Genomic DNA, 26,058 nt, shown 5'->3' with positions numbered 1-26,058 from the left:
GTCTCACTTCTTATGTCCTTTCCTCACCCTGTAAGCCCTATGTGCATTCTTAGGACCCAAGGAGTCTGGGGATTGAGTGGGGATTGGGAGAGAGGCCAGGTGAGAGGTAGAGAAGTCAGAGTCAACATGGTGACACCCCCCGGAAAGGGTCTGCAGGTGAAAGGGGACAGGCTCAGGTCAGTCCCGGGGACCACCACGGTTAGAGGATGAGTGGAAGAGCAGTCCCTCAGGAAGGCTCCTAGGGAGGAAAGAGCAGGAGGAGAGTCTGGAGAGAGAGGAGGAGAAAGGAGTGGTTCTGAGAGGCTACTGCCCAGGGCCATGGGGTAGGGGACCTGAGACTTCTGGGAAGCACTTCCAGGGGCGTGGAGAGCCTCCTACCAATCAGAGAGCAGGGGGGAGCTGCCTAGACTTGGCTGAATCTGACTATTACCATGGGAGGCGCTCTGGGACCAGCACACAGGAAGAAGTGTCTCAAATCTGGGGCCAGGGCCTGGTTCCAGTTCTGTCTTTGTATGACTTGCTGTGTGGCCTGAGGCCAGTCCCTGCCCCTCTCAGGGCCCCAGTTTCCCCATCTCAGGTCCATGACTTTAGCTAACCTGACTTCATAGTTTTGGCCTGGCAAGGAGTTGATTTCATGAGAGGGCTGGCGGAGGAACTCAGGAAGGCTTGTCCCACATCCTGCTTTCAGCCTAGAACCAGAGCAGATGAGGGACCAGCAGGCAGCTGAGGGGGTCAGAGCCAGGTGAGGGGGAGCTGGAAGGGCAGGCATCAGAGCCCACAGGACTCAGTGGGAGGTCAGCCTTGCAGGCCCGCTGACATCAGGGCTGGTGAATGTGGAGGGTGGAGGGAGTTCACCCAGGTTCATCAGCCCTCACCTCCCGCACAGCCTGGTACTGGGCTGAAGCTGAGCTGGAGGAGGGTTGGAGGAGGGGGCCTGGGGCAGAGCAGCAGCCTCTTCCCACCTGGCATGTAGCCAGCTCTTGGGTGACACTGGTCTTCATGCCCTAACTCCACCCAGAATCATCCCCTCTCCCCCTCCCTGCCCCTTTGCACCTCTTCCTCATGTTCCTGGTTCATCTTTCCTTATCTCCTAGGCTCATCTCCAGCTGACTCAATGGTTTGACTACCGAGGGAGGGGAACCAAGGGGGATGGCTGGACTCTCACACTGTCTGCCTCCCTAGAACCCACAGGCAGCCCCTTTTCTGCCCTTGACAGAGTCCCTACTTAAGCTGCAGATGGAGCCTTGCCCTGCCTCCAAGCAGCTCCTCCCAGATGTTCTCATGGTGGATCAGGAAGTGTGGATAGATCCTGGGCAGCCAGTCTCCACAATCTCTCACCTCTTCTGCACTTTTAGGGTTCCTACTCCAGAGACCCAGTCAGCCTTCCTTCCCCTGGAGAATAAGAGAAAAGGCCAGACCCCTGACATGTCCAGCCCCACCTATGCTGCTGGCCCAGGCCCCTGCCCAGGTGTGCATCGGCTGTGGGGCCAGGGGTCAAACTGGACAGTCCTTCCTTGAGTCCTGCAAAAGAAGGGACTGGGCTTTTCTGGCTTAGACCAGGCTCCGGAGCTCAGACCGGTAGCAGCTACAAGGGCTATCTGGGGCAGAAGCTGCAGCAGCAGCGTCTCTCACAGTCTCGATCAAAGATTCTGCCCAGAGGAAGAATACAGGGAGCAGTTTGGCTTACCGTGTCCAGACAGTTTTCTGGAACACACACACATGCACACACACATGCAACATGCACGCCTTTTGGCACTTGACTTTCTCATGAAATAATTGCTGGAAGGCTGCTTGGATTAGGTAACCCAACATTCCTTCCTGTCCCCACAGTGGAGGGGAAAGGGGATCAGCACTCAGCATCTGTTAGGTTGATCCAGCTCCTTTGGGGCCATGCAGGCCAGTCCGGGAGGTCTGTGGCTCCAAACATCTTTGGAAACTTAACGCAATAAGAACAAGCCTTTCAGATCTCTCATTTTTGTGACCATCTGGTTGTGCCTGTCCAGCCACCCGGCCTCCTTTAGGTGGGCCAGGCCTGAGAAGGAGAAGGCTAATCAGGAAAAGGTTTTGCATAGATAGGATGGGACATGCCCATTTTTATTTTTATTTTTTCTTAAGTGAGAAGTGGGGAGGCAGAGAGACAGACTTCCGCATGTTCCCTGACCGGGATCCACCCAGCAGTCCTTTTACAGGGCAATGCTCTGCCCATCTGGGGCTGTTGCTCTGCAACTGAGCTATTTTAGCACCTGAAGTGAGGCTATGGAGACATCCTCAGCATCCTGGGCCAACTTGCTCCAACCAAGCCATGACTGTGGGAGGGGAAGAGAGAGATAGAGAGAAGGGAGAGAGGGAGGGGTGAAGCAGATGGTCGCTTCTCCTGTGTGCCCTGACCAGGGATCAAACCCAGGACATCCACTCGTCAGTCTGACACTCTACTACTGAGCCAACTGGCAGGGTACTCATTGTTTTGAAAATTTATTGATTTTTTTTTCTTTTTAGAGAGAGAGGAAAGAGAGGGAGAGACAGAAGGAGAGAGAGAAGCAGGAAGCATCAACTCATAGTAGTTGCTTCTCATATGTGCCTTGACCCAGCAAGCCCAGGGTTTTGAACAGGCGACCTCAGCATTCCAGGTTGATGCTTTATCCACTGTGCCACCACAGGCCAGGCAGAGCACCCATTTTTATTTAAAATTAGTTTTATAGTACAGTATGCATGGCATTTTACAGTATCTGTGTCCACCATCCTATCACCCTAAGGAATAACTGTTTCTATTCCTCCCTTTCTTGTGATGGTTGGAATGGGGCAGGGGTGTTTGAAGTGAGGAATAAATGGGTTCAGGCATAAAAGGAACCTTGAGAAGGAATAGAGGTAGGGGCCTTGGCCTGTGGATAGAGAGGTCAGTGACTGCAACTCTGATGGAGGGAGGCAGTGATTAGTTCCAAAATCACCCATCCAGGAATTGGAGATTAGGCCTTAAGCACACCCTTTCCTCTCTGACCTTACTTATAGCCTTTCCTGCTCTCCTACCAAGAGCCCCTTTGGTGAGCCTGAGCCCCTTCTTACCACTGCTGGGAAGGGCACAAAGATTCTGCTACACAGAGTGGGGCTGGGACGGGAGAGAGAGTGAGAGAACCTCACCATCTCTCTTTTTCTCTTAGGTTTTATAACCGGTGCAAAAAAATCCAGGCAAAAGTCCCACAGGTGGGTATGTGTTCGTGAGAGCCGTGCTCATGTAGTAGAGAGCGCAGGGCCGGGCCCAGGCTGAGGGTCAGGGGCAGTTCTGGGGACTGCTGCTGCTGCTCTTACGTCTCTGTGAGCAGTGGGGACCCCCCGTCCCCCGTAGGACCCGGGACCTCAGATTGAGAACACCAGGGAAAGCATAGCCCCTTCCTGTGGTCTCAGAAGTAAAGTCCAATTGCTGGGGTCGGGGGAGGGCAAGGTCTCCTTCCGGGAACTACGCAGCTACTCTCCCGGCCTCACTCCGCTCCTCCAGGGTCGGGGGGCTCGGACTCAACACTTCTCCCGCGACTCGTGCCGAGGGAGCAGAAAAGCAAAACGATCTCTTCCCCTTTGAAGCGTCAGCGGGGACCCCCATCCCATCCCATCCCGCGGGAACCCGGGGCGAGGGGCTACGGGAACGGATCCCGCCCCGCCCCCGAGGCCCCGCCCCCGCTCGGCGCCCAGTCCCGGGACTCCCGGGGCCCGCCCCGCCCTCCGTCCGCCCTTCCCACCGCTCCTCCGGCGAGCCCAGCCTCGGGCAACCAGTCGCAGCTGGCAGCTGCGGAGCTCGGCTTCATTCGCTGCTAGGTTCGCTCTCATCCCGCTTGGCCATGGAGCCGGCCCCCGACGCCGCGGAGGCGCGCGCGGTCCCGGAGGCGCTGGGCCGCTACGAGGCGGCGCTGCAGGGCGCGGTGCGCGCGCTGCACGAAGACATGCAGGGGCTGCAGCGCGGCGTGGAGCGGCGCGTGGCGGATGCACTGCGCCTGGCCGGTCCGCTGGCGCGCACAGTAGCCGAGCTGCAGCGCGACAACCAGCGGCTGCAGGCGCAGCTCGAGCGCTTGACGCGCCAGGTGGAGGCACTGGGCTTGGCGACCGGGCTGTCCCCCGCGCCTGGCACACCAGGCACGCCCAGCCCTCCGCCGGCGCCTGGCGTCCCGGACCACGCGCCCCGCCTGGGCACCGCACGCTTCGCCAGCCACGCCACCCTCTCGCTATCGGGCCGCAGCCAGGTGAGCCTCGAGAAGCGCGGGCGCGTGCGCGTGCGCCTGGGGAGTGGGCTCCGCAGGTGCCGCTCAGCCGCGCGAGTGCGTGCAGCAGCTGGGCTCGGGGCTGTGCCTACCCCGGCCGCGAGGACTCAGTGGTGGGAGTCTGGCCGCCACTCTGGAATTGAAGAAGGCCAAGCAGCACTATCTTAGCCGGCCTGCTGCATCTGTCTGGGGCCCCCTCCCTTCTGTGGAGCTGAGCCTTGTTTGCCCCGAGTTCTGTCTCCTCCGCTGTCCCGTGACACTAAGGGCCTGGGCGCTCAGGTCCGGACCCTGACCATTCTACATCGCCCGGGGCCTCGCACCGTGTTGGAATGGTCAGCATACCCTACTCCCCCCGCCTCCGTTCCCGCGCCCCCCGCGTTGCCACTTCACTGAGGCCTGACGGTTCTGGTTATCGATTAACCCAGATTAAGAACCCAAGCCCCGTTGGGGGGAGGGGAGGATTACAGTCTGGTCGGGTGCAGCCAAGCAGCCGTGTTTGGGAACTCGCACTGCAGGGGGCAAATCCCTTACGGTGAAGGGAGACGTGGAGAACTAGCCTTGAGCAGTGTCTGGATTCCTGCGCTCAGTGAGTGGCCAGGGCCCCACACCGCGTAGAGATGGGGCGGAGGCCGCTGTGGACCAGTCACTACGCTGAGCACTGGGCCTCTTGGAGTGGCAGGTTAGAATGTTTCCATGGTGTGTGCAGCGTCCCTTAGGTGAGATTTCCACCCTGCTCAGGCACGTGCCCTGGGGTTGGGTTTCCGGGATCTGGATATGAGTAGTTTGCACCTGCTGCCCCTCCGGCGTTCAATCCACCATGCACTCAGGTCTCCTGTGTGGGCGGGGCTGCACCTCAAAGGTCGGGTGGGGGGGGGGGGGGAAGAGGATCAGATTAGTCTTTGTCCCTGGAGGGCCCAGCCTGGGTGGGAGATGGCCCCAGAGAGAGCAGTACCAACAGTACAGGTGGCCAGCACAGATGTTCTGCTCCAAACACAGTCATCCCTTCACAGTGGGTTTCCCAGGACGGCTTTGTGCTGAAGCCCAGGGCTTGCTGCTGGTGTAGATGGGGATGCTTGGGGGACTGTGCATGCATCCTCCAAATGACTAAAAGGACTTCCTGGCCAGACGGGAGCCTGGTGGGTATGGGAGTGGAGGAGTAAGTTGTGAAGGCCTCCTGGATGCTGGATGAGAGAGCTGGGCTTCGTCCGTGGAGCGTGAGAGGTACTTGTGCTGATGGCAGAGCCCCTGAGTGTCCCAGTGCTCCATGTGAAGTGTCTGTAAATATACACTTAATTCTGTCATATGAACATGACACATTACATGTCCGCGGTAAAAAGTCACCATTGTGGGCACATAGGTACCTATAAACTGTGTTATCGGCTGTTTCTGAGGTTTTATTTTTAACATGCATTTGCTACTTGTCTGTTTGTGAAAGTAAGCTGCCCAAGTTTTAACAAAAATCCTGCCAGAACCATATATGTATGAATATGTGTATGTGCATGTATACACATGCACATGTGAGAGGATATGTATATCTCTCTCCAGTCATGTAGTTTTTTCAGAGGGAGCTGACCATGATCACCTGAGGTGAACTAGTCCTCTCCATATGGGAGTGGTGGGGGAGGGGCATGGGGCAGGGGAGGGACAGGGTCCTTATATCTGGGAGACTCCCTCAAGAATGGATGGAGGTTTGGAGAACAGGTTAACTTAATTGTTATGGTCCAAGCAGGGCGGCCATCCAGAGCTGGGGCTGTGGTGGGTGAATGGAGAGCCAGGCTGCATGGAGAGGGGCTCAGAGGGAGAATCAGCAGGGTGAGCTCGCCTTTGGATGTGAGCAGTGGGGCAGAGGGAGGAGACCGGCTGGGGGACTGCTGGATCACAGATTTGGTGGAAGTGCTGGGTTCTGTTTGGGTTGCGCTGAATGTGAGGGGCTGTGGGATATCTGCAGTGAAGTTGTCCCAGAGCAGGTGGAGTCACAGATCTTGTGTACTGAGAGTGATTAGGGACAGAGGTTAGGGCAGCGCTGGTGGTTGAAGCACTAGAGTGGGTGAGGTGCAGAAGGAGAAGGTGGGCAGGAGCCCTGGGCAGAGGCTTCAGCTGGAGCGCTGTGCCTGCAGCATGCACCCTGCTTGCTGTGCTGCAGCTTGGCCATGCCGCTGCTCATGCTGCAATCTCTATGTAGCCCCCGCCTGTCCTTGTGCATGGAGCTGCCAGGGAGCTAGGAGGCTCTGGAGAGCGCACCCTTAGAAATGGAGAGAGGGAAACCTTCTAGAAGAAGAGGTTGGGGGTCAGCAGGGATGCTGCAGCAGCTAGGGGAAGAGGATGGATGGATACATGGTTGGGGAGTAGGTTACGGACTTCAGAATGGCCTGAGGTAAGGGACAGTGTGCACAGCTTAGTACTGTGGGTGGAGGATAGTCGGGGTCTCCAGTGTCGTCAGAGACTCCGCAGCCCCCTGAGCACAGCTCCCTAGGCCTGAGGCAGCTTCCCTCACCGGACTAGCAGCACTGGTTCCCACTTCTCCTGCAGCCCACCTCTCAGAAGCCCAAACACAGGCTCCCAGCTGCTTTCTGGCAGTGAGGGCGGCTGTGTGGAGCCAGCCACATGTTTCTGCTCATATGCTGTGACCAACAGTGTGTTATTGGGTGGTTGGTCATGAACAGGGAATCAGGGCTTCAGAGCAAGACTGGACAGGGTCATGGCTGGTGCAGGGGCTGCTGCTTTTCTGACCTTTCATACCCCTACTCCGTCTGCATTGCAGGGGGATTCTGGGTGTGAGAATCTCATTTGCACACTCTAGCCAGTGGTGGCTGTAGTTAGGCATTGTGGAGGCTGGTGTTACACCACCCTGTATAACAAGCAATGAGATTGGGAGACCCTTTTGCATCCTGCTGCATTAAAGTGGGGGCTATAGATGTTGGAGGTAGGTCATATTCAGCATGCAAATGTGCCCTGAACTCAATGCAGAAAGGGTTGATCAAGTAATCCACTTCTGAGTACACAAACCTTGACCTTGCTAAGGACCTTGCTCATCTGGCTTAGATAGGTCTGATGGGAGCCAGGTAGTAAAGAGACAGAAGAGCAGCCAGGGAGGTTCTGAGAGGAGGGAGAGGGCAGGGCAGTGGGGTGTGAGTAACCCGGGAGGACTGCCTGTAGGAGGTCCGAGTCCCCGGAGCAGACAGAGCTGCTTTGGGGGGCATTTGCTGTAAGGCCTTGGAGGCATCTCCTCCCAGCTAGACCTCAGTTTCCTTGTGTCTCAACCAAGGAGGATTGGCCCAGCCCAGTTGGGCCTCTTGCACTGAGCTGGGTGGGTAGTTACAACAGTGACATCAGCCCAAACTGTTCACAGAAATGTCTATTGAACCACAGCTGGTAGGTGGAGGGAGATGGCTGGGGGTCTGTGGTGGATGGCAGCAGCCTGAGGCCAGGCCAGGCTCTGGAGGCTGGGCCATGGTTGTTTCCTGGAAGTATCCTCTCGGCTGAGCCGGAGCGCGAAGTCCCCATGGTCGAGGTACTGGAGTCCCTTAGGAACCACTGCCAGGAGTGAGGTGTCAAGCCCGACCATGAAAGAAACCAGACTCGCCTTATCTGCCTTCCTTTCCCAGACACACTGTGTGATAAGGGAGTTAAATACTTTGGGGAGAGGTTTGAAATTGAGTCTTTAGAACCAGGGTGTAAGCAAGGAGGAGGGTGGGGCAGTTGTGTTAACTGGCTTAGAATGGGGCTTCTGGCTGTATGTAGTCTGTGCTGGCCATATTCATGGGCTCCCATGTCCACACACGAGCCTGCGTGGGATCAGGTAGCCCTGAGAGGGTCTGAAATATTATTCCTGACCTCACAAAAGTGTTTAAAAATTTCCCCAGTGAGAGGGTCTCTGAAATCAGACTTAATCGCATCCCTGCTTATCTCCCTGACATTCCCAGGCCTGGGTCCCCTCCCAGGGAACCAGCCCTTCTTAAAACAAAGCCCAGATGGGGAACCTGGGGTGCTAGAACCAGCAGACCAGTTCCTGTCCCCCATGCTGCCCAGCGATTTCTGCCCAGCACACAGAGGTCCCTCCGCGGCTCCCTTCCCTCCGGCCGGCCGAGGGAGGCTGCCCCCATCAAAGGGAGGCCATTGGGAGAATGTGCAGAGGCCTCCATGGGTGGACTTGGGGACTAGTGGAAATGTTCACTCCAGCCCAGCTCGACTCCTTGGCTTAAGGGCTCAGGTCCTGCCAGGGTGGTTACTCCACCCATGCCTTTTCTTCCCCATTATCTAAGATGGCTTACCCTGCCCCAGATCCTGGGAGACAAGTTTGTCTGGAGTTGTCCTCTCTGGCCTCTGGAAAACGAGGGCACTTCGTGAGCAGAGCCCTGGTTTGGGGTAGCGGAGCCGAGTCCCTAACCCTGACTCTGCTAGTGCCTGTAGTCTCGGTGTGAGGGTGGGGCTGCCCTCTCCGCCCTGGGTTTGTGTGGTAATGGGTGGGAGGGTGGTCTCTGAGTAGCCCCTTGGCTTGAGGTGTGGGCAGAGTCCTTTGCTTGGGTGAGGAGTGGCTCCAGTCACAGGGATGGGGGCGAGAGGGGCAGAAGAACCTGGGGGTCCAGGCTGACCCCCCACCCAGCTGCAGTGGGTCCTCCCAGCATGACCTGGCCCTGTCCCCTTCCCCTTGGCAGGAATCCGGCTGGTCCAGACCCTCCTTCCTGTCTGGCTATGGTGTCTGGTCCCCCTGGGGCATCATGGGGATGTGGGGGGTGGGCCTGCAATACATAGGAAGGGGCAGGAGTCTGTGGGGGTACCCTCCCCCCCACACACAGAGACCCACACTCCTGGGAAAATGTTTTGTCGTCAGCCTGTCCCTCTAGGTCCCTGCCTGGACCTGTGGAACCGGTTGGACCAGAGCAGGCTGGGTGGGTGGACATGGAGACCCCAGAGATGGGTGGAACCTTAGGGATGGGGTGGACTGTTTGTTTCCCTGCCTCCTGCTGAGCTGGCTTCAAGTTAGCAGCAGAGTGGCTCTAGGGGTACCCTTGCCGTGCTGGGTGGCAGGAGATCTACCCCAACCTTCTCCATTGTTCCTTGAAGACCTGCCCTCCTCTGTCCTCTTGAATCAGAAGTAGAGGGGTCACCTCCTTTTCAAGTCTAGGCTCTGAGTCCTGTCCTCTCTCACTCCCCCAGAGAGCCCACCCACAGAGAGTCCCTCGCTCTGCTGGAGCCTTTTTCTCAACCTGTAAATGTTGTCCTGTCCCTTCCTCAAGCCCCCTTGCCCCTCTCCCTTTAAGGCTAAAGTTACTGTGTGGTCTCCATTTCTCCCTAGCTTCTCCCCCAGGCCATCTCCTGCGCCCCCCCCTCCCCGCCCCCTGGTTCAGTTCCTGAACTGTGACTAGTGACCTCTTTTTTGCTTAACCCAATGGACTCTTTTTAGATCTCCTCTTCACCGTTTTTCCCTTGACCTGAGGCCACCTTTGGGCACAGCTGACATGCCAGACTTCCTGACACACTTCCAGCCGCCTTTCTCAGCATCCTTCTGGTTTTCCTCCTGTCTGCCTGGCTGCTCCTTCTCCTTCTCATCTGCAGGTGCCTCTGCTGCCCCTCAGATGTGGTGCCTCGTCCCTGGCCCCATCAGCCCCTAGCCAGCCAGCTCCTCCTCTGCTGGGCTCTGGATTTGAGACTTCTGCTTGCTTTGTCCATCCTTCCTCCTACACTGAGCTCAGCTCCCTGATGCCCCGGGGTACCTTAGCTGTGTCCAAAGCTGAAGTTCTTGTTTCTCTGCCGACGCCCCCTCCCTTTCCAGCCACGGCAGCTTGGAGGAGCAGTGGTGGCCCCTCCTCCCTCCACATCCACTCACTCCAGAGCTCCGAGTTCTTCTAGCCCCTCATTCTCCCACTGCCCCGTCTCCCCTCCCCACTAGTGAGGTGGCTGGCCGGCCATCTGGTTTTCCCTTTCCATGCCACTCTTTTTCTGGCTTCAAAGGATGTTCCTAAAACCAGAGCGGATGACCTTTAGCTCCTTCCTGTTCAAGGAGTCGAGTCCAAGTTCTTGGTGCTGGCACCTTGGGCTGAGTGGTGCTTCTGCAGTCACTGGGTCAGAGTGCTTTGTGCCCTGGTATCTATCTGCTTTTGTAGACACTAGTCACTCTGCTGGGAAGGGCTCTCCTTCCTTGTCCACCTGGCTTACTCTGGAACTGGCTCGGGCACCCCTACCTCTGGGAAGCCCTCCCTGACCTGCTGGGATGGAAGAGGTCTGCCTTACGTACATGCCCTCATGCTGCCTTGGCACTGTCTGCTCACAGTCCTGGTTCCCCCACCAGACTGATTCCTCTGGGGCTGGGTAGCCTCCTCTTGCACTGGTTGCAGGGATAGCTGAGCCTTCTGAAGCCCAGGGATGGGCTTTGGTCACCTGGGGACCTTGTAGGCAAGGGGCCCAGCCTGGTGGCATCTAGGGAGAGATACAGCCAACCTTTCAAGCCATTGTGGATTCTTAGTAGAACCCTGCTAGGGCTCTGCCTGAGTCCCCCTTTTGCCAGCAGACCCCAGCAGCCTTGCGTACGCTCTGAACCCCCACACTTCGCTCACTGTGAGGAGGTCAGGACCAGAGTTGAGGAGACTGTCCCTCTTGGCTAAAAATCTTGGCTGTTTCTGACTATGTAATCTTGTACTGTGCACATCCCCTCTCTGAGCCCTCGGGTCCCCTCTGTAAAATAGGGCTGGCAGCCCCTCCCCGGGAGGACAGAGGCAAGTTGGTATAAGTGGCAGGCCCAGAAAAAGGACCCGCCAATTGGTAGATGCTCAGCTGGCACTTGCATAGCCTACTCCCATATTTCAAAAAATAACCTGGGACCCAGAAGGGGCGTGACCTTTCCCAGGTCACCCGGTGGTTGACGGCACAGCCAGAATGTCACGCTCCCCCTCTGGCTGTTGGTCTTGTCTCTCTCTCTCTGCACCCCTCCCCCACTTCTGCAGCACAGAGTGGATGGAGGGGCTGCAGTAGAGCCAGTCGGGCCCCTGTGCTCTGGACATCTGGGAAGATCTTGTGACTCTGCATCCAATGAGAAGGCCTCAGCGGGAGGGCCCCGGGGCCCACTGTGGGCCCAGAAGCGGCTCATATATGTCTCTGAGTTTCAGCTGCTCCCAGACAGGCTACCACATGAGCCCTCCCAGTGGGGATGGGCCAGAGCCAGGCTTTCCTGACCGTAGTCTTCTGGTCTAGCCTAGGATAGGGCGGGGGGGGGGGGTGTCCACCTTATAAAGTTGGAGCCCTCCGTCTTGACCTTGGTCCCTGGCGTTTTGGGTTCTGAGATGAACCTGGTGGAGGCATTTGCCTCGCAGGATCCTGGGGCTCAAGAGCTGGGGCTGGGGCTGCCTCAGCTTGCTGTGTATCTTTGACCCATCATGGGAAATCCTGAGGTCTGCCTCTCTCACACGTGAATGTCGTTTGCCCTGCCAAAGCCAGGAGGGGCCTTGGGGAGTGATGTTGGGGGTGGGCAGCTGGCCCCGGCCAACTGGGCCTTTACGGTGCTTGTGTCTCCATAGAGTGTGGATCATCATGATGAAGCCAGTGAGATGGAGATGAGAAGGACCTCAAACCTGTGCATCATTGAGAACGGGCACCAGCCAGGGGCAGGTAGGGGCCGACAGCAGCAGAACGGTGGATGGGGTAGCTTTGGGGGTCAGGGCCTTGGTGGCCATGCATCTGTGCCAGGCCATCCCTTGTTGGAGTGGGGAAACTTGAGCCTAAACCCCAGCACGATGAGAGGTTGCCAGGAGAACAGCCTCTTCCAGTGTGAAGGAGATTTCAACACAGAGGGAAATGGGAGATCTTGGGAGGTGGTGAGCTTTCCTGTTTCTGGAGGAATGTAAGCAGGGGCTGAGGAACTGTCCAGGCCTGAGCAGAGTGGAGTGGACCGACAGGCCAGCTAGTGTTCACTGACCTGGCTGTTATTGGAGCGGATGTCAGCTCCGGTTGTAGCAGTGAGAAGTCCCCAATATGGGGAGGTCAGGGAGGCTGGAGTGGGCAGGGAAGCCTTATTGGAGGAGGCAGGAAGAGGGTTCAGGGAGGCTGGAGCCCTCCTGGGGCATCAAAGTCACTGCAGATACCATGGCTGACACCTCCTGCCATCCTCCTGTCATATGTTCCAGGCCCAGGTGACGGCGCCCCTGCGGCCGCCCAGACCTGCCCAGCACCTGAGCTCTCCAGGCCTCGCCCCGTGAGCCTCTCCTTGAGGCTGCCCCATCAGCCAGTCACGGCCGTCACACGGGTCTCCGAGAGGTTCTCTGGGGAGGCCTCAGCCACGGCTCTGTCACCTGTATCTGCTGCCATCCTGGGGGGCCTCAGCGTGAGCCCTAGCGAGGCCACCACACCCTGGACTCCCAGTCCCAGTGGTAGGAGCAGGGGAGTGGGAGCTTGGGGGGCAGATCACAACTCCGGTCCGGGAGGGTGGGCATGGCGGGGGGTGTTCGGTCGGAGCCCCAGCCTCTGGGCTTGTCCCTGTGACTCCCCTCTCTAGTCCGTCTGCACCCTCCAGTGGGGCCGGCCCAGCCTTGCCACACTCCCTTCCCAGAGAGGTCATGAAATAGCATCATCCTTTGCAGGTGACAACCATGGCTTTTATTACAGGTTGAGGCTGTGGTTAGAAGGTGGCCTTTTCCCTGCACAGTTTGGCATGGTCCCCCCGAGGGCCCTTGGGTCTCTGGTCAGGCCTCAGTGGTAGAACTGGGGTGAGGTCATATTTATTGGCTTCCAAAGTGAGGGTTTGGGAGCAAAATGTTTGCTGGATACATAGCACAGTAGGCCCTGGGCCCTGTGCTCTCAAAAGCAGGTGGGGACACTTTAAAAGACCTTTTGTGTCATTGCTCTATTTTCCCAGCCTCCTTTCTCCTTAACTGTTGGCCAAGGTGGGGCCAGCTTAGCCCAGGGGTCCTGCCTGTCCACGGAGTGACGCTGGGTAAACAGTGCAGGGCCGGGTCAGCTGAGGGAGGCAGGCAGGGGCTGGCCCTCCCTGAGAAAGGGGTTTGTTATTTCTCTCTCCCTTTGTCCTGCAGAGAAGAATTCTTCTCTCCCACGGTCTTTGTTGGGCTCTGGCTCTGGGGCAGTGACAGCAGGCAGGAACAATGACAGGTGAGTCAGGGCCGGTGTTGCAGGTGGGTGAGGTCCTCACTCCCTCGGTGTCATCTGCACTCTGCCTTGTCCCAAAGGTGCCCGGGCTGCCTGCAGGGGGCTGCCTGTGCTGGCTCCAGGAGGAGGACTCTCCTGGGCTCGTGGCTTCCGGAGAACTGAGGCAGCAGGGTTGCTGGGTAGGAGCGGAGCAGGGGGAAGGAGGCACTGGGGTTTGGTGCAGAGTTTTATTTGGAGAAATACGGCTGCAGGCTGGTTTCTCTATGGGCCCTTCAAAGCAAGTCTGTCAAAAGGTTGGAGGGGTGTCTCAGCCCCCCGGCGGAGGGAGGGTAGGAAGGACCTCCCACTCTGCTTATCCATCCGTCCACCCGTCCATCCTGGCTAGTGTCCCTCAGGTGCTTCATGCCCAGGGACGGGGGCGGTTCCTGGACAGGCCCACAGGGGCTGCCCTGTGCTACAGGCCCCCTCATGACCTGTGGGTGTCCCTGTGCTCCAGGCCAGCTGGTCTGTGATTGGAGATGGGTACGGGACACTGGCTTGGTTTTCTTTTTTTTTTTTTTCATTTTTTCATTTTTTTCTGAAGCTGGAAACGGGGAGAGACAGTCAGACAGACTCCCGCATGCGCCCGACCGGGATCCACCCGGCACGCCCACCAGGGGCGATGCTCTGCCCACCAGGGGGTGATGCTCTGCCCATCCTGTGCATCACCATATTGCGACCAGAGCCACTCTAGCGCCTGAGGCAGAGGCCACAGAGCCATCCCCAGCGCCCGGGCCATCTCTGCTCCAATGGAGCCTTGGCTGCGGGAGGGGAAGAGAGAGACAGAGAGGAAGGCACGGCGGAGGGGTGGAGAAGCAAATGGGCGCTTCTCCTGTGTGCCCTGGCCGGGAATCGAACCCGGGTCCTCCGCACGCTAGGCCGACGCTCTACCGCTGAGCCAACCGGCCAGGGCTGTTTTCTTTTAATAATAAAAGAATTGTGACTTTCTGGCAAACTGTTTCAGCGGGGAAAACAAAGGGGGTCTTATCTCGTGGTGCTGGTGGAAGGGTGTCTGGTTCTGATGGGACTGGTTCTGGTGGGACTGGTTTGGGGCTATCTCCTGCCTGAGAGCATGCCCCCTGCCTGCCTCACCCAGTGAGGGGCCCAGTTCTCCTCCCTGAGTTGGGCATGCTGGCCAGGCGGGCTTCAGACAGCAGCTCGGGCAGAAAACCTGCCTAACCGGTCAGATACTAGAGCCAGGGTGCTCTCTTCCTCCCGCCTGCTGCCATGGCCTCCTTCACTGCCGCACTCCACTCAGTGGGGCGGAGGGGCCCGCGGCTGGTGTGGGCTCGTGATGGCCGGGCCTGTGTTCCTGACTCAGGGGTTCTCTCCTCAGCCCACCTCTGGCGACCCCACCCCAGTCGCCCCTCTCCCCGCAGCTGCCAGCCACCACTCAGGCCCATCGCCAGGGGGAGAGTCGTCGGGAGCTGGTGAGGTCGCAGACGCTGCCCCGAACCTCCAGTGCGCAAGCCCGGAAGGCTTTGTTTGAGAAGTGGGAGCAGGATACAGTGGGCAAGTATGGACTCTAGTCCTCAGACCAGGCCCTGGCCTGCAGAGTAGGCCCAGGCCCAGACCCAGACTGGGGTCCAGAAGGCACAGCACAGGCATGCTGGCCCTGTGCTATGCCCCAGGGGTTCTTCCCTAAAGTGACCTCTTGAGCAAGACACAGGTCAGGGCTGGGCAGCAGGGTGTGCTGGGGGACAGGGAGCCAGGCAAGGCCTGATGAGAGCGCCCCTCTTTCCCCAGGTTTTAGAAGGGCCCCCTGACTGCCCTCATATCCAAGTTCATTGTGAGTTGTAACATGCTTGGTTTCTGGGCATGACTGAAAGACCAGGAGCTCTAAGGTGACCCTTGGGACCCACCGTCATGCTAACCTGCCCATTGGGGATGAGATCTGCATTGCACAATTATCTGGTCCTCCTCCTGTCTGTGCATGGTAGTGACAGCTGCTGTCACAGGGTACAGCCCAGGCTTGTGATGAGGAAAGGGCCCCAGGGCTACCTCCTGGGGCTCCAGCTCTAGTGAAGGAGACAGACCCAGGGACTGTCCCCAGTGATCCAGACAACCACATCTTGGTTGTTAAGGAGTGTCCTTGGGGCCTAGAGGGGAAACCATTCTTTTAGGCTAGGAAAAGGCCATTAGTACAGGTGGCTTCAGAAGGAGGTTTAGAAAGAAGGATGTGACAGGGGTTAGGGGGTTCCCAGGGGCACCTGGAGGCTGGAATGGGGGATGGTCCTGTGGATACCATCAAGGGCAGCTGTGTAGCTGGTATGTGGGGCTCATACCTGAACGTGGATGTGGGGGAGGAGGGGTGGTTGTATACCGGCAGGGTGTCTCCCCTGGGTGTGGAGAGCTGGTGGCCCCATCTGCCCCGGGGGTGGGGGGCGTAGTTGGAATGGCTAGGGACTCCCCTGCTTCTCAGAGGAGATGGCAGCCAAGCAGCGGCCCCCACGCAGGTCTGCACTCTCTCCGCAGGGGCAGAGGTGAGGCCAGAGCCAAGCTGAAGCGGTCCCAGAGCTTTGGGGTGGCCAGTGCCAGCAGCATCAAGCAGATCCTGCTCGAGTGGTGTCGCAACAAGACTCTCGGCTACCAGGTGAGCCGAGGGTCCCTCCCGGGCTCTAAGATCCCAGCCAGAGGCTTGACTAAGCATCACCCCCTGCTTTCGTTCCCCTGGCCAGGGCAAGAACTCTAGGCAGGGGTAGAGGGCAGGGACTAGAGATATTGTGCCTCCCCAGTTAGTCCCTAGCAGATGCCAGGAATCCTGTGCCTAGACCCACGTGGGCTGGGCTAGTGCTCCTTATGGAATGAGGTCTGGCAACTGCGGCTGTGGCTGAGCTGGGCGGATGGTGGACCTCGGAGAAGGGCTGGGAGAATCTGCCTGTGGGTTAGAACTGGGTAGGGGAGCTGAGGTGGGGCCATACCCCCTCACCTGCCTGTGGGTTAGAACTGGGTAGGGGAGCTGAGGTGGGGCCACACCCCCTCATCTGCCTGTGGGTTAGAACTGGGTAGGGAGCTGAGGTGGGGCCACACCCCCTCACCTGCCTGCATGGCCCTTGCATTGCTTGCAGCACGTGGACCTGCAGAACTTCTCCTCCAGCTGGAGTGACGGGATGGCCTTCTGCGCCCTGGTGCATTCGTTCTTCCCGGACGCCTTCGACTACAGCTCCCTGAGCCCCACGCAGCGGCAGAAGAACTTCGAGCTGGCCTTCACCATGGCCGAGTGAGTATACAGCAGTCCCACTGGCTACTAGCTGTGGCCCAGTTCCCGAGCCTGACTCCTGCCTAGTGGAGCACAGGGGTGGGCGGAATATGGGGCGGCCATCTGCAGAGCCAAGGACCTTGAGGCCATCTAGTCTGTCTGTCTCCTCTGTAGAGGGGAGGCTGAGTCCTTGAGGGGGGCATCTGCCTGGGCCCCAGCACTTGGTGGTGGAGCTGGGCTTTCTTCTTGGTGCACCTGCCCTTTTTGCTGGGTGGTTGGCCTCTGGTGGACGGTCTGGGACAGACAGGGCCTGATGGGCAGGGGATAAGGTCCCCAGCGCACAGTCAGTCCTCCTTGGGCTGGTAGAAAGATGCAGTTGCCTGGGGGAGCCACAGCTGCTGATCAGCAGGAAATTGAGTAATATCTGCCTGGGGGACATTGAAAAAAACTTTTCCAATAAGTAGGTTTTGCTTCCCTAAACATTGTGCTAGTGTTTCATATGAAATCGCCTAACTTCTTAGACCTGCTCATAGGGAGGTGATTGGGTATGGGCGATTCTGGGGTCGGGAGGCGCTTGGGAAGCCAGTGGGGATTTATTTACTGTTTGGGGGCACCCCCCCCCCCCCCCGAGCATCAGGAGCACGGTATTTGGCGGAGGTGCATTCACACTGAGTCAACTTGAGACTCCTTACGGAGGTGCTGGCAGGAGTGAGGGAGTGGAGCCAGGTGCGATGCAGTACCCTCGGGCTCATCAGCCTGAAATTCTGGGAACTGGGAGCATAGCTGTGTGCAGAGGTCTGGCTGTTGGGGCTGTGATTTTGGGCAGTGGAGGTAACCAGCTCCTAGTGACCTGGTGGGGAGGACCTGGGGAGATTCATACTCTCTTCTCATCTTCCTACGCCATCACGCCAGGGCCTCTTGTTGGCTGAACACAGGCAGAATTCTGGCAGAGGGCAGGGGCCCCACACTGCAGTCCACTGAAGTACCAGGGCATTATCATGGGGCACAGGTGACAGTGTTCAGGTCACCCGATGCTAAGCCTTGTGGAATTAGGGGGAAGAAGGCCTCTCCAAGGCAGACTTTCCTGGGGGAACATTCCTCATTCCCTCCTGCCCACCCACCTGCCTTTGTGCAGGTGACTTAAGCCTTAGTATTAGGTCTGCAGCCAACCTTTGTTTCTGGTCTCTAGAAGGTGCTGTCCTGTGAGGGGAGGAGCCCTCACCCCAAGCCTTGCCTAGCCTCCTCACTGTTCCCTGCCCAGCCTCCCAGCTCCTACCCCCACTGGCCTGGCCAGGGAAGGAGTCAGAGCCAGCAGGTGATGAGACCTGTACTTGAGATCGAAGGGCTCGCCTTGAGCCGAGGCAGCCGCCCGTCTCAGAGTAGCAAACTCTTGCTCTGGGGGCAGAATGGAGACCTGGCTCCCTGCTCCTTGGCCCAAGTTGTTGGAACATGAGCATTGCCCCTGTTGTGTTGTCTCGGATGACGCGCTTGGACTCTCGGCCCCCTTGGGGTCATAAGAACTCCTTGTATACTTTAAAAGTCTTCTCTTTCTTGGCTGCTTGGGATTAGCTGTCATCCTAATTGCAGAAACAGCTTTGGATTGAGTGTGTTATGCAACTGGATCCAGACGATGGTGAGGTAGAGCCAAGTGCATGATGTTGGGGAGGGGCACCTCCCCAGGATGAGGCCCAGCTGCCCGAGGCCTAGAAATGGGGACAGTCAAAAATCAGACTGTCAGAGTCTGCAGGGCCAGGTCTCTGACATGGGCACCCCAAGACCCAGCCCAGCTGGGTGCGGCCACACTTGGCTTACAGAGGTCTTCGTCAGATCCAGTGGGTGCTAGCTCCTGCCCTGGTTGCCTTGGTCACCCTCAGCCCTGGACCTGTGGCCAGGAGAGGGAGGTCCTGGACCACGGTGGCAGCCCTGCACCCCAGCTCACGGGGAGCACAGCTTCCCCTGGCAGCCGGAGCCAGAGCCGGTCTCGGCTGTGCTTTCCCAGCGTGAGCTTTGAGCTCGTTGGAGCCTCCAGACGCCAAACAGATGTTTCTTCTGTTCCCAGCCTGGGAGAGCGGTGGTGGAGGCGGCTCCAGGTTTCGCCTGCCTCCTCCCCAGAGCAAACAGTGGGGGTAAAAAACTTGGCCCTGACTCCCTGTGGCCTGAGCCTGCTCCCAGCTGGGGAGGGGAAGATGGTCTGCCAGGCCCTTGAAATGGAATCTTGTTTTTCTGCTGACTTGAGGGGGCCAGGAGGGGCGCCCACAGCGTGTCTGTGTAGGGGGCTCACTCAGAGTCTGGGAAGGTGCCTCCCCTCATGAGTCATCCGGGAGATTATCTCTAAGGTACTAGGGGAGAGGGCTGGGAAGGTGGGCCCGCCTGTTTGGGCCTCTTGGGAGGACCGCAGCTTGATCCGCAGCTTAGAATCCCCCAGTTACCTGGACAGTAGTCTGGTTAGAGAAGCTGGAAAGAAGGCACAGGGACACCTGCTTGAGGATACTGTCTGCCAGTGTCTTAACGGATATTCCTTAGGTTTGCCAGCCAGAGCCAAGCAGACACCCGGGGCTGTTGGAAGCCATCTAGAGCCATGTGGGCAGCAGGATGGAGCCAAGAGGGGCAATTTGGGAGCAGACATTGTGGGAGGGAGAGGAACCTGGGCTCTGCTGAAGGCACAACCTTTAGAAGGAAGAAGGACATGGATGGAGCCTCCAAACATTGGGTCCACGTTACATCAGGAAGGAAAAGTTTCCAGCTCCTTCTGTGAGCAAGTGCCTTAAAAGCACAGAGAGATGCATCAGGAATCGTGGAGTAAAAGAAGGGGTTTGTGCTTCCCTTTCCTCCAATAATTTACGGTCCCAAAGATTCCCCGTGTCCTTCTCTGTAAGCAGATGTGGTGTTGACAGCAAAATGAGCTCCTCTGTTGGACAGGTGTTCAGGACTTGGAAAGCAGGAGGTCCAGCCCCTTTTATGGTACTTGACCCTCTGCACCCGTTTCCCCTCCTCTCCCGTGGAGCCAGACATGTGGCCTGAGGCTCCCACTTGCCCTGTGGGGAATGTGTTCTGCTCTCGGGTTACTCTGAGCAGAAGGGGCTTCCAGGCTATTTGTAGTGTCCATGTGTCTCTGCCTAAAACCAGATAGGAGGCGGCAGTCCGGGTCCTGGCATCCTGGTCTTAGAGAAGGCTTAAATAAATAAAAATAACCCCTCCACCCCCACCCCCATCTCCCTTACAGGCCGGCCCCATCGTACCTGAAGATCACAATAGACTGGAATAGGAGGAAAGCCCGCCAACCCTTTTTAAACCCCAAACAAGGTGGGGCTAAGGCCATCCATTTAAAATGGCTCATACTCAGGTGTTAACTCTGGTTCTTGCTGTGCGGTGACATTTGAAGTGATTTGTATTTTCTCCTTTAAACTATTCCATGTTGTTTGAATTATTTAAAACAAGCTTATATTATTTATACAAAATCGGGTGGTTTTGTTTTTTTTAAATTTAAAAAGCAATTGAAGCCTGTAATATTTGAGACTTGAATTCTATGCAGAAGTCGCTGATCATTGTTTTCCTTATATCCTGTCTCACAGCTGTCTGCTGCTTCTGGTGATCTTGTCATTGCTGTTGTGGTGGGTTGGCTGGGTGGGGACTAGATGGATGTGGGCCGGTCCCCTGGTTGTTTGCTGGGGAAGACAGCACCTTGCCCACTGCTTCCTATCTGGGCAGTAGAGGGTGACACCAGGGTGAGGCCCTAGCGCCAGTGCTGCCTGCCATGCTGATCTCAAAGACTTGCTGCCTGGGCAGGGAGGCCACTACTCGGAGGGGAAATGGACCTCTACAGTGAAGAAGGGGTCAGCTCGCTCTTCCTGCACAGCTTGGACAGCCCCCTGGACATGCCAGCAGTTCTGGATGCTCTCCCTGAGGGGCAAGAAAGGAATTAGAACAAGCTCAGTGGACAGGGTCCCAGGTATCCTTTGGGGCCAGTGGAGGAACTAGAATATTTAGATTCAGGGAAAGAAATGGATATGAAGATTCTCTCCCAACAGGACTCTTGTGTGGGGAAAGATATTAACCTGAAAATAATCTTATAAGACCAATAGGTGTCAAGTATCAAGAGGGAAAGGATATGAGAAACTAAGGGAAACTGTCATGGTCGGTGCCACCTGCAGAGGGATCTGGATTGTTCTCGGAGGAAGTAAGGGCCCCTCCCCAGTATATGGAGGTGAGCAAGCCAGGGGGGGCCTTCACAGAGAGGTTGGTGCTTCTGATGGGGGTGTTGGGAGGAGGATATTTCACTTCTTTTCTAAGGCTGAGGTTCAAGGTTCTAATGCTGCCCACATTTAATAGGGGGACTGCTGAGATCGTGATACCAGTGGGGATACCCTAGCACAGTGGTCCCCAACCCCCGGCCGTGGACCAGTACCGGTCCGAGGGCCATTTGGTACCAGTCTGCAGAGAAAGAATAAATAACTTACATTATTTCCGTTTTATTTATATTTAAGTCTGAACGATGTTTTATTTTTAAAAAATGACCAGATTCCCTCTGTTACATCTGTCTATGACTCACTCTTGACGCTTGTCTCGGTCACGTGATACATTTATCCATCCCACCCTAAAGGCCAGTCCGTGAAAATATTTTCTGACATTAAACCGGTCCATGGCCTAAAAAAGGTTGGAGACCACTGCCCTAGCACATAGGCATAGCCTGGTCACACACCCCTGAGGTCTCTGACAGTAGCCCTGGAAGGGAGAGGCGGTGGGGGGAGGGAGGGAGGTATCTCTGCTCAGCAGGTGAGGAGGAGGGCACCAGATGCTAAGTGGTGATAGCTCAGGAAGGTGAACTCAGGTCCCCAGAGGACTCTCAGATTTTCAGACCTTGACCATTGAGAAAGCACCTTTCCCTGTTTGCTTGTCAGAGCGCTGACTTTTCTGACACCGAGCCCTGCTTTGGCCCGACCTGAGCAGCAAGGGTGCCCGCTCATTGGGCCAAACCACTCGCCACCCCACAAAGTGGTTGGATTCTCTTACAGGCCGCCCGCTCCAAACCGAGGGGGAGGCGGCGATGGGATCTGGGACAGATGTCTCCATTTCGCCTTGACATTTGGTTTCTGATAGGACGCCTGGCGTTAGGCCAGTACCACAAAGCAAGGCCCTGTCTAATGTCATGGTCCTTGTCTTTGGGGCACACAAGCCCAGGAGTCAGAGGGGACTGGTAGAAAGTACTGCATGAACCATGTGGACTGGTTCACAGCCTCTGCGGTACAGGCACCCGAAGACACACCACCTTCCAGAAAGGAGCAGGACGGGTGGAGGGGGGCTGCTGAGAGGGGGAGCAGAGGCAAGAGGCTGATGATCTGCCGAGGAAATGGTGCAGATAGGTGAAGCAACTAGGTAGAGCCAGGATCTGAACTCGGCTATCTCGATTTCAAATTTGGGCCTCTTTTCCCCAGTGGTCCCCTCTGCTTCTTCACGTGAGGCATGGTAATGACAGCAACTGTGGTGGTCTCTGGTGTTTATGGAGTTCCTTCCATGTGCCAGACGCTCTTCCAGCTTGTCTGCGTGGATTAGCTCATTAATCCTCACAACCTCCTGGGAAGTCGCTCTTATTCCAGACAGGGAAACTAGGGTCCGGAGAAGTTAAGTCTCTTGCCCAAAGTCATATAGCTAGTAAGGATGGAGGGGAGATGGGAACCTGGATAGCCCTGCACTGTCAGGGGTGGTGTGGGGTAAAAAGTCCTGGGACCCCTGAAACTACAGAAGTACACACAGCTGGCAAAGGAAGGACACTGATGACTGGACCAAGAGCAATTGTTTTTGCCCTTTTGGTTCCTCCTGGCAACGTCAGCTAGTCACATCTGGTACCCAGGGAAGCATGGCTCGGTATTCCAGGGGACGTTGGATGTTCCTTCAAAACCAGTGCTGAGATGCACAGTGAGATATTCCTTAACTCTGGAAACCTCTCATCCTGCTTCCATGAAGCCAGGGCCCTTGGTCGCCTCTGAGCTGGGATGGCAGAGGGGACAGCTTTCTCTGCAGCCCATTGAAAGGCCCCAGTTCCCACATGCACCCATACCACTGGCCCAAAGTTAACCAATATTTCCCATTGCATGGGGGCCCTGGGGGTTAGTGGGGAGAGACGACATGATTTTAGGCAATGTTTTAAACATTGACTTGTAACCCATCAATAGATAGTAAATTTAATTTAATGGCTCATAACCAGCATTTAAAAAAAGGAGAGGTGGGGAGAGAAAGATGAAATATTATAGAGAAAATATCAGTTGGTATTTTTGTGAATCTCTGTGTGTGTGTGTGTGTGTTTGCTGAATCATGATGAAAAATCTAATCATAGGTCATGGTAAAAAAAAGGTTTAGAAACACCGTTTTAGGAGACATGTGGGTGAATTTATTTTTACTTTATACTTTTTACAGCAAGCAGGTCCTTGAATAACGTTTCATTCAATGTTGTTGCATTCTAATGTTGATGAGATGCTGTAGGGACTTCACCCCCCCCCCCCTTTTTTTAAGTGAGAGGCGGGGAGGCAGAGACAGACTCCCATAGGTGCCCTGACTGGGATCTATGAGGCAAGCCCTCTATGTAGTGATGCTCTGTGTGTCTGGGCCGCTGCTCTGTTGCTCAGCCACCAAGCTATTTTAGTGCCTGTGGCGAGGCCATGGAGCCATCCTCAGTGCCCAGGGCCAACTTTGCTTGAACCATTCGAGCCATGGCTGTGGGAGGAGAAGAGAGAGAGAGAGACATAGAGAGGAGGGGAGGAGTGGAGAAGGAGATGGTCACTTTTACTGTGTGCCCTGACCAGGAATTGAACCCAGAACTTCCACACACTGGGCCAATGCTCTACCACTGAGCCAACCAGCCAGAGCTGGGACTTCACTCTTGCTTATATCAATTAGCCTGTGGTAAAATTGGTTTTGTTATACATCATTTTGCTAAAGTCACAGAACCTATTTATGATGTTAAATAAGGACTTCCCATACATTTATTTTTATAGTTTATACTGATTTTCTGTATATTGGATCTTTTTAGTTAAATTTTAATTTTTAAATGTTTAATAAAATTGGACTAAATTACTAAAATTTATTTTATCCCCCACCCCTTTTAATTGAATTTATTGGGGTCATATTGGTTAACAAAATTATGCAGGTTTAAAGTCACAATTCTACAACACATCATCTGTACACTATACTGCGCGTTTACCACCCCAAGTCAAGTCCCCATCCATCTCCATTTACCCCCCTATACCTTTCTCCACCCTCCTCCCTCACCCGGCAAGCACCACACTGTTGTCTATGTCCACGAGTTTTTTCTTTTTTGCTCAGTCCCTCCACACCACCCTCAGCTCCCCCCACCCCCACAGCTGGGCAGCCTGCTCTCTATGAGTCTGTCTCTATTTTGCTAGTTACTTCATTTTATTCATTATGTTTCACATATGAGTGAAATCATATGGTACTTGTCTTTCTCTAACTGACTTATTTGACTTAGCATAATTCTCTCCGGGTCCATCCATGCTGTTGCAAATGGTAAGATTTCCTCCTTTTTTAGAGCCAAGTAATATTCCATTGTGTAAATGTATCACAGCTTTTTTAGCCACTCATCTACTGATGGGCACTTGGGCTGCTTCTAAATCTTGGCTATTGTAAATAACGCTGCAGTGAACATAGGGGTGCATATGTGCTTTTGAATTAGTGTTTCAGGTTTCTTAGGATATATTCCCTGAAGTGGAATCTCTAGGTCATGAGGCAGTTCCATTTTTTAATTTTTTGAGTTAACTCCATACTGCTTTGCATGGTGGCGGCACCGATCTGCATTCCCACCCACAGTGCACAGGGTTCTCTTTTCTCCACACCCTTGCCAACAGTTGTTGTTGATTTATTGATGATAGTCATTGTGAGGAGGTATCTCGTTGTGGTTGTAACTTGCATTTCTCCAGTGATTAGTGACGTTGAGCATCTTTTCATATGTCTGTTGGCCACCTGTATGTCCTTTTTGGATAAGTGTCTATCAGGTCCTTGGCCCGTTTTTTAATTAGATTGTTTTTATGATGTTGAGTTTTATAAGTTCTTTATAAATATTGGATATTAACCGCTTATCAGATGTATTGGCAAATATGTTCTCCTATTCAGTGGGATGTCTTTTCATTTTGTTTATGGTTTCCTTTGCTGTGCAAAAACTTTTTAGTTTGATGTAGTAGCCTCTGTTTATTTTTTCTTTTATTTCCCTTGCTTAAGGAGATGTATCAGAAAAAATATTGCTACAAGAAAATTAGACTAAATTAATAAAATTTACCTTTTTCTTTTTTTTTAAACTTTATTTATTTGTTTTTAGAGAGGAAAGAGAGGAGCAGGAAGCATCAACTCCCATATGTGCCTTGAGCAGGCAAGCCCAGGGTTTCAAACTGGTGACCTCAGTGTTCCACGTTGACACTTTATCCTCTGTGCCACCACAGGCCAGACCAATAAAATTTACCTTATAGTGGAATTTAATTTAGTGACATTTCAAAGTGAAATTTAATTTGACTAAAAATTAATGTAAGTCTATTTAAATCAAACTATGAGTTGCATAGGTGCTTCCTGGGTATTGGAGCTTGGGAAACACTGGGTTAGACTATGAGACTCCAAAGGTTCTCCTGGGGTAATCCAAATTCTCTGTTTGGGGGGCACTTGGGAGCCTCCAGCTCCCGGCTAACTTCTGTTCTTGGCGTGGTGATGATGGCCGTGGGACTGGCTGATTGCGAGGACCATCGCTTCTGTGTTTCAGGAACCTGGCCAACTGCGAGCGCCTCATCGAGGTGGAGGACATGATGGTGATGGGCCGCAAGCCGGACCCTATGTGTGTCTTCACTTACGTCCAGTCGCTGTACAACCACCTGCGTCGCTTTGAGTGAAGGCCCTTGGGCCTGGAGAGCCACGTAACAACCCCAGGAGGAGACTGCGGGCCGCTTGTGCTTCCCGAATCAGATGGCCCCAAGGAGCGTTGTGTTCTGGTGTAGCGCTGTTTGTTCTGTGGTGTGTGGCCGCACTCCTGTCCCACCGGCTGTGTTACTGTTTAAAGCACCGCTGAGCTGTGCTCCGACAGCGTTGATCACAGCCAGGGGCTTGAAGGAAAAGGAAAAATTACCAGAGAGCGAGCGAGAAATTGGTGCTAAGTAATTATCTTCCTTTAAAAAAAAAAAAAAAAAAGCTTGTCTGTAGATCTCAGAATGCTAAATTGCAATTTTCCCTCTGGCGAATCTGATCCATAGGTTTCACAGGGTTACATTGATTACCAGTTTTTTTTTTTTGGTTTTTTTTTTTATCAAAACATGCAGAGTTTTTTACTTCCTCACACTATTGTAGTTTCCTCCTTCCCACTGGGCCACTGCCAGGAAACAGAGACCGCTTAATCAGCAGCAGCTTGACAAAGAAGACCGAAGTCTTGGGAAGAAAGAGTTTAATCACTCCCAGGTCCTGGGCAACAGATGACCTGCAAGTCACCTCAGCTCTCTG

General features: G+C 55.2%; 1 protein-coding gene across 1 annotated transcript; it reads left to right on the top strand.

Annotated features, from left to right (window-relative positions):
- The first annotated feature begins 3,748 nt into the window (after window positions 1-3,748).
- SMTNL2 (smoothelin like 2) lies at window positions 3,749-25,862 on the top strand. Its single transcript, XM_066262965.1, has 8 exons — window positions 3,749-4,226; window positions 11,756-11,846; window positions 12,362-12,604; window positions 13,265-13,340; window positions 14,713-14,892; window positions 15,852-15,969; window positions 16,445-16,596; window positions 25,331-25,862. Exons 1-8 carry the CDS (start codon window positions 3,828-3,830, stop codon window positions 25,455-25,457), a joined length of 1,386 nt encoding a protein of 461 aa, XP_066119062.1. The 5' UTR covers window positions 3,749-3,827; the 3' UTR covers window positions 25,458-25,862.
- The last annotated feature ends 196 nt before the right edge of the window (window positions 25,863-26,058 follow it).

This window comes from Saccopteryx bilineata, chromosome 2, assembly GCF_036850765.1.
Source record: "Saccopteryx bilineata isolate mSacBil1 chromosome 2, mSacBil1_pri_phased_curated, whole genome shotgun sequence".
In the NCBI taxonomy this organism is placed as follows: domain Eukaryota; kingdom Metazoa; phylum Chordata; class Mammalia; order Chiroptera; family Emballonuridae; genus Saccopteryx; species Saccopteryx bilineata.
Note: the sequence above shows the minus strand (reverse complement) of the source record. Positions and strands in the feature narration are given on the sequence as shown.